The sequence below is a fragment of the Carassius gibelio genome, chromosome B14, assembly GCF_023724105.1.
Source record: "Carassius gibelio isolate Cgi1373 ecotype wild population from Czech Republic chromosome B14, carGib1.2-hapl.c, whole genome shotgun sequence".
Lineage (NCBI taxonomy): Eukaryota > Metazoa > Chordata > Actinopteri > Cypriniformes > Cyprinidae > Carassius > Carassius gibelio.
This window is the reverse complement of record NC_068409.1, coordinates 27,492,620-27,508,652: the sequence shown is the minus strand read 5'-3', so window position 1 is coordinate 27,508,652 and position 16,033 is coordinate 27,492,620. Positions and strand designations below refer to the sequence as shown.

The 16,033-nt window shown below is 37.4% G+C and overlaps 1 protein-coding gene across 1 annotated transcript; it reads left to right on the top strand.

The window, feature by feature from the left end:
• Nucleotides 1-1,366: 1,366 nt before the first annotated feature.
• Nucleotides 1,367-15,777, top strand: LOC127971296 (uncharacterized). Its single transcript, XM_052574182.1, has 2 exons — nt 1,367-1,462; nt 12,849-15,777. Exons 1-2 carry the CDS (start codon nt 1,367-1,369, stop codon nt 14,505-14,507), a joined length of 1,755 nt encoding a protein of 584 aa, XP_052430142.1. The 3' UTR covers nt 14,508-15,777.
• Nucleotides 15,778-16,033: the final 256 nt, after the last annotated feature.

The following is a 16,033-nucleotide window of genomic DNA, read 5'->3' as shown; positions in this document are numbered from 1 at the left end:
ATTAAATTATTGGGATCTTTTTTTTTTTTTTTTTTATGTGATTACATTATCAAAAGCTGTTTTGCATTAGCTTAAACAACATCAAACATTAAGCAACTTAGACTAAACTAAAGACCATTTTAGAAAGGCTAGACCAACTTGCACAGGTTTAAACATGATTTATCTTTTATATATGATTTATATTGCATATATTTTATTATTTGTCAATTTCAGCAGGATGCCCAGTCAATCTTCTGATCAGCTGACACAGGGCCAGAAACCCTCTAAAACCAAGCAACCAAAAACAGGCTGACCGAAGGGTTATTAAAGAACAGATACCAGATGTTTTTCTTTTTCTTCACGGTTATTGAATTTGTATTGGATGGGACAATGTGACCTTTAAAGGAATATTTCACCCTAAAATGAAAATTCTGTCATCTTCTTCTCAAATCCCGTGCCAGTGGGATTTTTTCCCGCACTTTGGAACATAAGAGGAGATGTGTAATAGAATGTCCACACTGTTTTTTTTTTTTATACATCAGAAAAAGATTCTGACCAGGGGCTGTCATGCACCACGAAAGTATATTGTCCAAAATATCTTCTTTATTGTCCCATGGAATAAAGAACATTGTACAGATTTTAGATGACACAAGGGCAAGGAAATTGATAGAATTTTGGGGTGAACTATACCTTTAATGTTTGATTTGTACTGTGGATTACAAAATGGCAGTCAAAAGGCACTGCACTTCACATGCAATTTTAAAGTTACTAGATAATCCTAAATATACAAATGTTTCCTGTATAAATTGTAATTGACAAGTGTGTAGTTTATTTTTTGGAAACTTACATCTATAACTTCAAAAATCATCCAGTTTTACAGTTAAGAGACCTGATTTCTTACTATTTTTATATCTCTTTCGGCACTCACTTTGGAATCTAGAAAATCTGATCAAAGCGGAGAAATATTGCGTGTATCCTAGCAGCCAAAAGTTGAGAAATCATCTACTTCAGCCTTAATACGGAGGATTCGCCTTAAGGGGCCAATTTCTCTCAACACCTCCATTTGGATACTTTGAATTTGTTCACTCACTTTATTTAGAACAATAGTGTGAAGATTCAACTTCACAGAAGGAGCAGTTCAGCGGCACTAACGTCCTTGAATACACTTGCGAACGCTTGATTTGTGGCCAGGGGGTCCTGTTCCTGCGATATTGCTAAACGTAAACGCGAGTAAACGTAATCTTGTGAACATCGTTGAATAAAGCTCGATGTGAGTACTCTCCCCATCTTTACTCCCTCTGGCAGTTCATTTTACATTTTATTATGCCTCATAAACAGAGCGAAATGAAAGCTCGTTCCATGTGTGAGCATCTATGAGTAACAAACAATGCGATCGGATGATTTGATGGCCCGAGTGATTGATTTAGAGGAAGGTAAATTAGTCTCGCGGGATGTGTATGAGTTCGGGTCACCTGCTCTCGCTGTACAGGCGGGGGAATATATTTAGAATATGGCATGACTGATTCTGGCTTTCATTAGGTTCACTTTTATGTTTGGATGCCACATATGCAGATACGCTTCACATGTGAACAGTGAAACGTGTATTGGACTGTTTTTAGAGATGCATGCGCACAGTGCCTTTCCTCCCACCACCTATAAATAAATCATGCCTTTCTCCTGTCTCAAGAAATCAGCGTTGACATATATACTTAATCACTGAAATATGTAAATCAACTGAATACCAGAGGCTTTATGTTCTGAAATTATTATAAAGGGTCGCGAAAGTGTGCGTGCGTGAGGGAGACGCTGATAGAGAGTTGAAGAATGAAATCTAGGCTTAAAAAAAAAAGAGGGGGATCTGAAAGGAATAAGCTTGAAATGGGATTCATTTAAATAGACCTCACTAATTTTGTCCAACATTAATTTGAGCTATTTAAATCATGTTAGTGTGCCAATTAGCTGACCTAATCTTAGCTAGCTGAAACGCCCTGCCATGATTGCGGAGTTATTTGTGTATCTGTTAGTAACTCTAATTCAGTCTGACTTCTCTTGGCTGTGAAGACGGCCTTTCACGCGCACACATATACGCTGTCAAGCATTAATTGGCCCTGCTAATCATTTATGAGCACTTAGTTCATTAGATTTGCGAAGTCGCCATGGCGTCCACACCTCTAAACACGCATGACTGCTTTAAACGCTCTCGGTCACAAGCCAACACATATGATATTAAGTGGTTTAACGTGTTAGTGGCGTCCTATTTGCGGAGGGAACGTTTAGTTATGAGGTGCACAATTCAATTACCGGGAAAGGTACAAAATGCTGGAGAAATCTAATTTGCTCTCTGTGCTAAATGACAGGGATATTTGAACGGTAAGCAGATAGGCTGTTTGATCTTCACACAGGTTGTGCTGTGATCGCTCCTGGTAATTAAGACTCCTATCTGCAGTGTTACTCTGCCTTCTCCTCAGTAATGTGAACAAATATGATTAATGGGAAGAAAGAGGAGAACGAAAGAGTGACTGAATGAGGGGAGGAAAGAGATGTGGAGAGAAAGAGAAGAGACAGAGAGAGAGAGCAAAAAAAAAAAAAAAAAACACACCTTTTCTGTAAAATTGTTGGGAACAGAGAATAGGTTATCATTAGGAACTGGTTCCAATAATAGATATACACTTATTAAAACATTGGGTACATTAAGATCTTAACGCAGTCATATGATTGAAATCACTCTAATATTATCAATGTTGCAAACAGTTGTTTCCTAATAGATTTTTGGAAACCATGATTATTATTATTTTTATTATTATTTATTAATATTTTTATTTTTTATTTTTTTCAAGATTTGCGGATGAATAAAAAGCTCTAAAGAACAACATTTATTTGAAGTAAAAAATATTTTGTAACACATGACTTTTCTGTCAATTTCGAACAAGTCAAGCATCCTTGCTTAATTGAAGTTAAATTAAAAATTATTTAAGCAAGGATGATTGAATTAAAAGTAAATTAGTAAGTAAATAAGTTTATAAGTCTATATGTAGTACACCATTTATTCTTATTCATATATTTTATATTTAAGACCAGTTAATGGTTTGAATATATATATATATATATATATATATATATATATATATATATATATATATATATATATATATATATATATATATATATATATATATATATATATATATATATATATATAGATAAAGTGAAACGTTTTATTTACTGAAAAGTGTTATTTTTTTATTTTTTATTTTCTTTTAAGAATAGCACCAAATGTATTTCTGAAATTTCATATGTTATGTTGAAATCTGAAATTATCTCATATGGCAACAAATTGGTAAATGTAGAGAATACAATCAGCCATACTCTGAAGCATAACTCCACTTAATCTCCCAAAAATGGTATAGAGTGTCATTTTGCAAGCCATTTTCTTGACCTCTTCTTGTTGCCACTTTTCAGACTTTCTTGCAAATTTATTTTTCCCTCTTTTCTCTTCATCTCCTCTCTTCAGACTGCTGTTAGCCTCTGGCCTCCTCCTCTTCAGTCCCATGCCAATCTCCTCAGAGGGCATCTGTACACCCTGGGAGAGCAACAATAATTGCTTACTGTAAATGCGTAATAGTGTATCTTTCTGTGTGTTGGTTGTAAAATGCAAGTACCTGTCTTACAAAGAAGCAAAGGGCTTTTGTTTTTGTTACCTCAGATGTTCTGTCTTTGAGCTTTTGCATTTTAATGACTGATAATAGTCACTGCAAATAATTAGTCTCCTTTTCCCCTTGTCTCTTTCTTCACTCCCAGGAGAAAACAAAAGTTTAACTGGAAGAATGCTCAGTGAGAGAGAACAAATGATTCCTCCGCACCTGTCCTCTTGAGAGAGGGCGAAACAAGTATTTCCTTTGAGTAATATAGTAACAAATAGCATAATAATTCCCCAGTTTTTTGAAGTACAAGCTAGAAAAAGGACATTGTAATAATGTCATGAATAACCTTTAGGAAGAGAGACATCCATGAAAGCAGAACAGAAAGAGAAAGTTGTCTATTCTGTTCAAGAAAGGCAAAGGCAAAACAATTGCCTGCAGGGTTAATTATCACAAAATGATGTTAATTTCTGTGTCAAGTGTGGCATGGAATACAACTTAACGTTACAGTTTTGCAGATAGAGACAGATCGGGTGATGAAAGAGAATAGTAAAAGGAATAATTATAAAGTGGAGAGCATCACTCTTCAAAGAGTTTTTTATTTCTTTTTCTTTTTTTTTTCTTCTTCCTCATTTAAGTGGTGTCAGTGCTATAAATTGCTTTCTCTGTTATTTATTTCAGGTTCAAGTCTGAAGAACATGTAAGATCTATAATGTAACCAATTCATTTGATTTATGTAATTTGAAGAAGACTACGTGAAACTCATCAAGGAAAGTGAGCTGGAAAGTGTTTTTTTCTCTGTCAGACTAACCTCCAACCCATAAACATCTTATTGCCATAAGAACAGTTTGCCCACATTGGATCAGCATCTCAAATAAACAGTCAGATCCATTTTAGGAGAACTCTCTTCCTAAAGCAGGTATGAGGCTCCATATTGAAATACTGGATAAAGACAATGTTGCAAGGTCTACTTAAATCCCCTTAAAGATCCACAACAGCAGCTGGACACAAAGGGATTTTGCAGGCTCTGCTGCACAGCTTAGGCAATTGTCACACAGTAACTATTGATTTCTGTTTTTTTTTTTTTTTTTTAAATACTGCATAGAATTTCTGTAATTGGTCTGCGAGGCATTAGCAAATAAGAATTGGCAAAAACAACAACAAAAATATCTGATTGCTAGGAAATCCGCAATTAAACCTGAAGTTTCTCGTTGAGCAATGACAGTTACTAAAATCAATGACTGGATTTGCACCAGTGAACAAAAGTTACAAGTGAGGTCAAGAGAGAAAAACACATTTAAACTGATTTGATTTGATTTTTTTTTTTTTTTTTTTTTTTTTTTACCCCGTGTGCTCCATGAAAACATTTTTAGATTAGGTTGAAGCAAAGAGTCACAAGAGGCTACATGTTTTACCATAGTTAACAGATTTTCTTATAGGCTCTACATAAAGGAGATTTATTGGTTTTTACAGCAATATGTTGAGAAAAAAACATACAATTAATCAATATCACACAACCTAGATGTGGTGTTATGAATATCAACAGTGACCACAGGTAATCACATCTGTAGATATTCAGACCAGTGGTACAATGCAGATGAGATATTGCTTTTATACAGTAACTTTCATTTAGACATAATATTGCCAGTTTGCTGTCTAATTTTGCTTTGCTAATTGAAAAAAAAAGAAGAAACAAAGTACTTTATAACAGATATAGGCTTAAGTTTTATTTGTATTTGTATTATTTATATATATATATATATATATATATATATATATATATATATATATATATATATATATATATATATATATATATATATATATATATATATATATATATATATATATATTTCCAAACGTGTTATATCAGGAAATATCTCGATCCTCATAAATGTGTAAGTTAATGCGTTTTGCACCAATTTGTTATTTGATTTGTATTTAATGTGGATTTAATAACGATATTGTAAGTTGCTAACATTTTCATTTAACAGAGAGCAAAGAAGATTTACATTACCAAAGAACATTTTCACTTAAGCCTAGACAGAGTTAAGGCACTCTCGGAAATTCCCACTTAAATCACTGAAGCTGTTTACACTGTGAAATTAATACATTCTTAAGCACATCTGCACATTGTTGTTTATAATTAAGTCATTGAGCAAGTGAACAAACCTTGTTTAAGCGGTGACTCATCGGAACGTCTCTGATTGGCCACTGCATTCATAAGCTCAAAAGAATTGTGTGTGATTGGTTTTAATGCAGCGCTTTACAGACACGGTTGTATCTGGCTCAGCATCAGTCAGAGTGCAAACGCAAATTTGAATTTAGCAGCTGATGCTGTGCTGCACTGAACAATCTAATCACACCGGTGTGACTGTATCAAATATATATATATATATATATATATATATATATATATATATATATATATATATATATATATATATATATATATATAGTATTTGGCTATTTTTTGTCTTTTGGAAGTTGCATTTAAAATCCACTTGACTCAGGAATCTGAATGGGCATAACACCTCAACTGTTGTATCATTTCAGATTCAGAGCTGTCTTTTTTATAATAATTAGTTCTAAGAATAATTGATTTCATGTGCATTTTTTTTTTTTTTTTTTTTTTTTTCTGTTAAATTAGTTATGGGTCTTGGTACTTTGGAAAGGCCTTTCCATTATCCACAAACCCATTTTCTACAAAGACTACAGAAACATGCCCTGTTGCATTCACTGGCGTTTCTTTAATGTTGAACATAATGAACCTTGTATTAAAATGTTGTGAAATGCTCTTTTAATGGAGGAGGCTGCTGAGGGTTTAAACAAACCTTTTTTCCACACCAGCACTTCCACTAACACATTACATGCTCACCAAAAAGTCTGAGCATGGTGCAATTGTTTATAATGAATCATATAAGGGATGCATAGGTCTATTTCCATATTTCCCTAATTGCAGTTTTGAATTACAATCTGGTGAGACATTATATATAGCCATATTATGCATAATGGACTCAATTTTTAATTTCCGCTTGCTGTATTTGTTTCTTATTGACACAAGACAAAGGGTTAACAATAGATGTCTCAAGAAAACTGGCCACATATGGCATTAGGTCCACTTTAAAATAGTCTTACGCCTTGCCACGTTCCTCTGAAGTCTCATGCGAGTGCCTGCACATGGTCTCACTGCTAAATATTCACTTTAGCGAGGAGTGTGCACAGTTCGGATATGAAATGCATGGCATGGCATCTTATTGAACCAAATGATAAAAGAGTGCCACTGCTAAAACCCAGAGGGCCTCCAATGCTTTCATTTAGTGAAGGGGCAGCTGAAGCCAAATCTATCATTAATAAGAATGAAAAAGAGGAAAAGAAGATATCTTCTAAATTGACAGGTCTAATAAGATATGCTTCAACAGTTATAACAAAGTAGGGTCAAAGTTGGTCCCTTTGTATGAATTATTTAATTGTGTTTATTTATTTAAAGCGAGCTCAGCTTGGTTAAACAAACTTTTTCACAGGCATTTTATAGTGTTTATATACAGATGATCTCATCGATACATTCCATTCAGCTTTCAGTTGTTATATAGTCAAATTGATATAATACGTTTATGTGGCATTTTCTGCAGTTCAAATGTTTTTTTCAGCAAACATTTCATCGGAATATTGTTATTGGAATACAGTTTAGTAACGTCCTTGCAACCTGTGCCATTTGAGAGAATGCAAGTATGTGTGTGTGTAATTTTAGTATGTCCTCATTAAGTAGCGGTGGCTGTGCTGGGTCAAGGCTGCTGGCCTCATTTAAAATCTAAATGCTCAACATTTCTCCTTTCTCTCTCCCTTGCTCCCCTTCTCATTCTCATTTAAAATGTTCTTGTCTTATTTCATTTTCCTCCCCGATGTATCCATTCCAATTAACACCGTCTTCATTATCTACCTTGTATCTCTTTCTCTCCTTCTCTGCTTTTCTGTTTCTGTTATGTCAACCTGTTACACATTCTCTCGGTCTCGGTTTTGCTTCTTTGTCTTCAGACTGTCAAAGCCGATTTGTACTTTAGTGACGAATGATCTTTTTATCTTATAGAGATATTATTCATCGCATAGCCCTCGGGGAATCAAACACCTACATGGATTCCGCTCTTTGCGATGTACTTCTTAATAGGGATTTAGCAATGTAGTTTGACAAATACTTTTCTGCATTAGCAAAACAGAGCAGACACCCGAATATATATATATATATATATATATATATATATATATATATATATATATATATATATATATATATAGGAAAATAATGAAAACGACACATGAGAAAAATAAATAAATAATAAAAGAACGCAACACTAGTAATTTAGCTGAATGCTTTGCACATGCTTTAGTGCTGCATGTGTTTATGAAAAGTAACTATTTACCATAAAGGTTCTGCCAGACACAGCACAGATGTGAGCATTCTTAAGTGGCATGCAAATACAGAAATCCAGAGAGGTGCGGTGCAACATTTTGAGTTTCTGTAATGGCTACAAACTACAGAATGAATGAATAGTGGAATGCAAATATATTAAAGCTAAGCAAAAACAACTGAAATATGCACAACATTATGCATTATCCATTTTAAGAGTTCCAGTTCCAGTTTCACAAAGGCAGAACTTGTGTATATGTAGCAGAAATGAGTCAAATCAGACAAATCAAAGAGTCTATCAGAGCTGTGTGCATTGAAACATGAGCTGAATTCCTCAGGAAGTCATAAATCAGTTCTAGTGCCACAGGAACCAAACAAGATAACCAACCAACCAACTTGTTCACACAACAGCTTTCAACATTAACACCAATAGAACAATTATTGACAATTTTAATTCAAAGAAGAGATTGTCAAATTTATTGTTCGTGATTGGAATGCAACGCTGGACATCACATGTAAACCCAGGAGATCAAGTTAAATACTTGCATTGACTTCCCCCCCCAGCCAGTGAAACCAGACTGAAATTCCTAAGGGGGAAGGGCTTTAAACCTTTGTCTTCACAGAAAAGTCCTTTGCCAGAGAATGGCAAAGAAACCCTTTTTATACATTATATATGGACCAGAATGAACTCAAAAAAGACTTATGAATGAATCATTCTATTGCTTAACTCCATATTCATTTACGTGTAACCCACACATTTGACTATCATGTTATAATCACTTATCGTGTATGTTTTCTTTAAATGACTATGGTATAGCTGAAGGGTACATAGTCGTGTTTGATATGTGTGTGATTGAATTTTCTTGCTTGATATTGTCCTGACAATAATTTATTTGTAAAATATATCATAATCATGTTATAGGAATCATGTCCAAAATTAGACCCTGTGAGGCAAGAACCACATGCTTGGTAAGATAAACAAATGATTTATGATACCCACCCCAAGAACATATCTGATTGGTCAAGGCAACATTTGAGGGGTGGCCAACAAGGAAGTTTTAAATACTTTGGACCCCATGAAATTTGGCTTTTAGTTCTAGCATTGCTTGTGCTATCAGTCATGCCTTGCTTTTAGTCTGCTTTTAGTTCTAGTCTGCCTGCTGCTATTAGCCATGTCGGCTTTTAGTCTGCTTTTAGTTCCAGCCTTGCTCGTGCTATCAGTCATGCCTGCTCTTAGCTTGTAGCTTTGCTACCTAGCTTTAGCTTGTAGCATCTAGCCATGTGGTTAGTCATCATGGTTCTTCGAGCGCGGTTCCAGCGTGCCTGCCTGCTGCTACTTATGCCACAATGAGAAGGAACACAACCTAGTCTCGTCAAACTTTATTTCTTTTCTTTTCCGTTTGAGAGTTTCGTGTTCTGAGTTAAGTTTTGTAACGTCGACCTCGTCTGCGCGTTTGAACTCCGACCAGCCACACAACTCCAGCTTCAGCCAACGCCCAAGCACGGGCTCCCCAAGACGTCACTTCAGCCAACTGAACTTCCAGCCAATCAGCGACACCGGGATACCCCTTTCAACAGGAGTCCCTTTCACAGGAAACTAAGGCAACGTATCCCCAGATATTTGTTGTGCTGGTGTATCTAATATAATTTTAGTCACATTGAGGAACTCAATGCAAGGGCTAATTACGTGATTGATGGTTGTTCATGTCTATGCAATTTAACGTATTGCTGTAAACTTGGGATTCCATATTTCCATTCTCTTAAACTCATCTTTCCCTAACTTTCGACCTTCCTGCAACTTGTGTGAATGTGTGTGTGTGCGTGCGTTTATGTGTTAGATTAGTTTATATGTCTTAGATTTATCTAATAAAGCCTTATTCATATTGAAAAGAGAAGAATCTTGTGTTTTGTGCTTACAAGTTAATGTCTTAAGCTGCCGATCTTGTTACTGTGCTAATTGATAGTGTTTTCACTATAGTTTGGATATTAGTATCCAGCGCAGATTTGAAGTTAAACGGCTAGTTCACTGAATCGCAGGGCGTCTCCGTGATCAGCCGTGAAACAGTGATTCTGTTCAAATTCCCTTTAAAATCTTAAATGATTCCCTTTGAGCTAAATTGACCTGTTTCCCTTACATTTATAATGGTGGAGAATGATTGCGGGCAGTTTAACCTAAATTGTGAGCATAAACCAAGTTATTTAATCTTTGATTTTGCTAAAGGAATGACGGATGAAAAGCTTCCGAGACCTGAGTATGTGTGTGTGTTTGCGTGACGTAAGCAGCGCGCGCCCTCCCGCTTGAATGAAAGGAGCTAGAGGAGACTTTAACTCGAGTCCGTCTCCCCTTTGTTAACAGCAGTAAGTGAACTTAAAAGTAAACATCTGAGATCGTACAATAAGGTAGAAATTGAGCGTGTTCCTCATTTGTGTAATGCCTTGTTTTATAGCTGATTTGATTTCACTGCGTGTTCCAGTGTCTCAAACGCTATCTCAGTCACTGTTTGCTGAACGGAGCTAAACTGTTAGTGTTTCAAAAGGGATATAAATCGGTGAATAAAGAATAGTTTTGAGCGGGTTCCTCAATCTATTTATCAAAGTCCCCGTATTCATATTTCATATAGTTTGATTGCCAGTGCGTGTTCCACTGCCGAATCAAATTTGATATTCGACTCCCCTAAGTTAACGTTAAACATTAGAGAACAATGTTTGCCCATGTGTATCCGTTCACAAAGTGAATGCAATCTCGCGTAACACGGCGTCTGTCCGAGAGTAATTTGAATGGGAGTGTTTTAAAAGCTTGATCAAGTAAATTTTAACTGTGTACCAACAGCGAAGGAAAACTTTTATGTTTGTGTCCAGAAAAACTGGCACGGAGAATCAAATTGCTGAGATTGATATAATAACTACAGCAGGAAGCTGCTATTTGAATTAAGATAAATTTAACTCTATACAAACTGAGAGTTTAAGTGCCACATCGCAAAACCAACTGAAAGGCGGTGTTGTTATTTGTACAGTGTTGAAATGAGCCGACATTTCATGTAACATGCTTAACTGTATTTGCAACAATGCAACGATTCATGTGCTGATCCACTAGAATGTGTTTTGGTTGCCATAGTGACGACCGTGACCCGGAAGCCTAACGTACTTCCGGAGCAACTCCGAACTGTGCACGAGCAGCGCACAAACTCCACGGTGTCGCTAAGCTAACGAAACCATTGCATTTACATTGAAGTCTATACTAAAGCCACTAGCCTCAAAGGTTAGCCGTTATCATTACCATCCAGTGGTAGAATAATGTGTGTTTGGGCAACGCTGACGTGATTTAACCATTTTAAACATCTTAACTAACACTTGTTAGTCCCTTTCTTTTTATCGCTCTCTTTTCTCACTAGACCACTTATTTTCATTTTACTAGAAAGGGAAATACTGACTCACAATTATTAATTGTCAAATTGAAATTTAATTGAAACATTAAATTTATTTTAATCATTTAAAATTTCCCTTTCAGATCATTTCATATGATCTTTTATTTCTAGTATTCTCTTTTGGGTCTAATTATTTTAGGAATTAATAAGCCTTGAACTTTGGAAGTTAAAGTAAACTTATTCTTCCTAATTTATTTATTACCCATCTGAATATATGCTATTCAGACCTTTACTTATTTGAATGCGTTTTACCCCTCTTCCTGTTTTGGTTATACACTTAACCACTATTGTTTTACGTATTGATTTCCTCTTTTTAATTTCATTTTTGCATATTTTGCCCATTTATTAATTTTTTTAATTTTCCTATTTCTTACCATTTCTTTTGTGTATCCTAGCCTGGGAACGACAAACCTGAGCCCTAAAAGGAGACATTGTTATCCCTCACTACGAGTTCAAATAAATTAGGAAGACAACTCTCTTTCACTTAAAGTTTATTTTGTTTGATTAGTTGTGCAGCAACTAACACAACGCTCTCCTTGTAGTTGAGATAACCGCTACTGAGACTTACCATCTCCGTCCTCTCTCTCCTTTACTTTCCTCTTTTCTTTTTACATTTGTAGGACATGTAAGAACCATCAATCAATTCTAAGTGAAGTAAATACACAATCGTGCCAAAGACGACGAATCATCCTTATGAATTTGATTGTAATCATCCTCTCATTTGTTCTTCCTAACCTCCCTACATTTGGAAATGCAATCCAAGTTTTAGCATCTCATCCAACGTTGAGATCAATTTAATAGAGATACGTGTTGAGCAACTGTCGCCTCGCTGACTCCCTGGTGAGCGGTCCAACTGAAAGGTGTACGGTGTCAATCCTGTCAGACTAAGAAAAGAGATATCAGAATTATTATTGTATTCTTTTGTCCAAAGCAAGAAATATCAAAAACGTAAATAATATTATTATAACATTTAATTGGAAAAAATAATTTTCCTCATTTGAAAAACAGAAATTTTGCTTGTCATTTGAATTTGTTTTTCACCTCTGTCTCTCTTTTCCTCTTCCTCATTAGAGTGACAAAGTCTTCGCATCTCTAGTCTACTTAGACACCCTGAGACCAACACAGTCATCACCACATTTCACTAGTGGTTCACAATCACTGATACAACACTTAGTTGTCCCACCACACATAGGCTTTTACTCCACACAGATCTGTGTCAGTCTCTCTTCTCCCCAGCGTGCCAACATGCCGCAGACTGCAGACCCCATTTCCCATGGGGAAGATGTGAACATTTGGCTGAGAGGCATAACAGACAGCCTCACTCCAAAGACATTTGAACTGTTATTATTTTTAATAATAATCCTAATCCTGAGAAGATTCCTGACACAAGGTTCAAGCCAGAACAACAACCACGAGGAGCTAGTCAAGATCACGAGCTCACTAAGCTATGCCTTCACAACCCAGCTGAAACTGAGCGACAAGCACATCACCCACCTTCAAGAGGAGCTGACACGTGCTCAACATCGCATAGACAAGCTGGAAGTGAAAGTTCAAGATCAACTCAGAGCACCCAGCGAGAGGGAGCAGGATACAACAGAAAAAGTTATGAAGCTCCTAGCAGCCCTGGCAGCAGCTCAGCTTGACCAGCAACATGCAACGGCTGCTCAGAAAGACCTGGTAAACAGACTCCAGTATGCCGAACAGCTACTAGAGAAAGCCAAGCTAGACATCAGAAACAAGAACTCTGAAATCAGTGCTTTGAAAGACCACCTTGAAAGGTACAGAACTGAAATGGACAATCTGACCCAACAACTAGACGATACCAATGATGAGCTCTACATGGTCAGAAAAGAACTCCAAAATGCTTACAAGCACAAACTAGAGCCAAGGAAAGAGAAACCTCCCTTAGCCTCATCACTGCTGAGCAGAGCAGAGTCCCACGTCCAAGAACTGGCATATGACGAAAGGAGCGAAGGGCCACAACCCAAAACCTCACCTGCCTTCGCCACACAACCCTTTCCTGCCAACGAAAGAAAACCTCCCGTCCAAGACCTTGAAGCTGCACACGGGATGACAATCAAAGACCTCAACAAGCTGTCTGAAAACATCAGCAGGTTCAACCCGGACTCCACAGAGAGCCCCGACATCCAAGCTTACCTGCGAGATATCGAATTTCACCTGGAAGTGAGACCTCATGTGACTGACAGAGACTGGTTATACCTCCTTAGAGCCACGTCCAGTTCCGAGGTACGAAACTTTCTAGATCGACAGCCCAGTCAAACCAAGTCAAACTACCAGCGACTTCGTGAGGTCCTGATTAAAGAGTTTACAGACCCAGAGTCTGAACATGGACTGTTAACTGCCTTGGAAACCAAACAAGGTCGTCAAGAGACTCCACAAGCTTATTACAACCGACTCCGACAAGCCTACTTTGGTGCACACAACAGCCCTGACCTTGAAGAGGATGTGAACTTCAAAACCCTCTTCCTAAAGAATCTGCACCCCGGAGTAAGTCACCATCTAGGTGTCATGGCCTGTCCGAACTCCATGACCATCCAACAGTTGCGTGACCTAACACAGAAGGCCTATAACAAGCAGAAGTTGGCCTCAAAGAAAGGTAACAAAACATCCACACTCTTGAACTCTGTCAACAAAGACTCAAGCCTTGCACTGGACGACACCCAGTGGCATCACAACACCAGAGTCTTCCATCAAGAGCACAGAGAACGTGACGCCCATATCCACGACCGCTTTCAGCCCAACTGCTGGAAAAATCCATGGGACCAGCCACGCTTCTCAAGAAACCAAAAGGATAAGAACATCTGGAAACCTAACCAGATATCCAAAGGTAATCACCTGACTCATCCAAGAGCAACTCGTGTGGGTAAGCGACAACAAAACCCACCTCAGCACCACTCAGACATGCACAGTGCTGAGTACTCACAAGAACATAACCGCTTACCATTAGAAGACACGGAACAAGTCATGGAACAACTAAGAGAGTTCCTTCAAGACAATTTACATGCAGGTGACCACAAAGTTGAGTCATGCTCGCTGTGACCAGCGACAGAACGGAAGGCCGGTGATCACCTGGTGCACCGCATCAGAGATGACAAGCACCTGTTCAACAACAACCCAGAATTAACAAGTCTTTCACGGCCAACTGTTGATGAAAAATCTGAGGTACTAAAGGACATCACCTCAGTCACTAACAAACTGTCAAATGAACTCCAACTCCAAGTACCACATTCCCTGTCTGTGCAACAGCAACCACCAGAGCACAGAAGGTCAGAAAGTCTGCTACAGCCAGAAGGCATCACAAGAAGAATGCAACATAGGAGACAAGTTTTGCAACTCAGCTTCACACAGCCATGCCAAACTGCCTCCGACGGCGTGCTAAAGAACTTCCTGCCTTGCTGGACTGACCCCTCATTAGACCATGGACACGCCCTCATCCAAGCCAAAGATGCAGAGAGCCAGTCTTCAGTGACATGCTAGAAAAAGGGGGAGACAACACAGACTTGAACAGATCTGACCACACATGCACTACACCAGTAATACACAACATTACCTACACCCAGAGGTAAACACATCTACTGATAACACAGTCAACAAACATATTCTTCCCACAGGTAGAATATCCAACTTTTAGCGTAACAAAGTTACACATACCCACCATGAAGAAACGTGCAGCCATCCTCACAATAGGTAGAACACCTGACACTAAGTTAAGGTTCACGACACACTAGCTGCACCTGACACCCTAGCTCAATAGTAGTTGTAACACATGCTAGGAAAACCCACAGCAGCCTTGTTTTGTTTTGTTCTTCTTTTACCTATCCTTCTCCTTCCCCTCTTTCCTGAGTAGGTGAAATGCCTAGACACCCTGCGAGGGTTGAAGGTCTGATATTAGGATTGACTCGCAACACCTAATATCCGCCAGCCACTCTAAACTGAATGGAAGCCAGAGAGCTCCATGCATGATAGGTCAATCCATTGAATTGAAAATGAAATTACTAGAAAACTAATGGTAAACATGTAAAGTAAGACAACCTAGAAGAACCAAACAAAGTTAACCACAAATTTGATTGATGAATCAAAATAAAAACAATTTCCAAGACCATCTAAACTATCCTCAATGTGCTAAACTACTAGAGTTGGGTCCGAGTCCACCTTTGTCGAGTACGAGTCAAGACCAAGTCCACAAACATCGAGTCCAAGTCCGAGTCCGAGTCCAAAAGGGGCCGAGTTGGACTCAAGTCCGAGTCCTTAAAGGCCGAGTCCGAGTCGAGTCCGCCCGAGTCCAGAAAGTAATTAAATTTAAAAAGATTATAAATTGGTATTGTACATTTTTACATTCTATTTATATTTTAACCTTGTAACCCATTAAACCAATGGCAATATAAAAATGTAATTCAAAAAATACCACTGTTACATCTAGTCATTGCCATTGAACATTTTTATTTTATGTCAACAGAACTAGTTTCCTATCAAAAAAGTTTTCAAAGGTTTTATTGTATTACAAGTGCATGAAAATACAAATGAACCTATTTTATTATTATATCACACTATATTGTCCTCCAGTT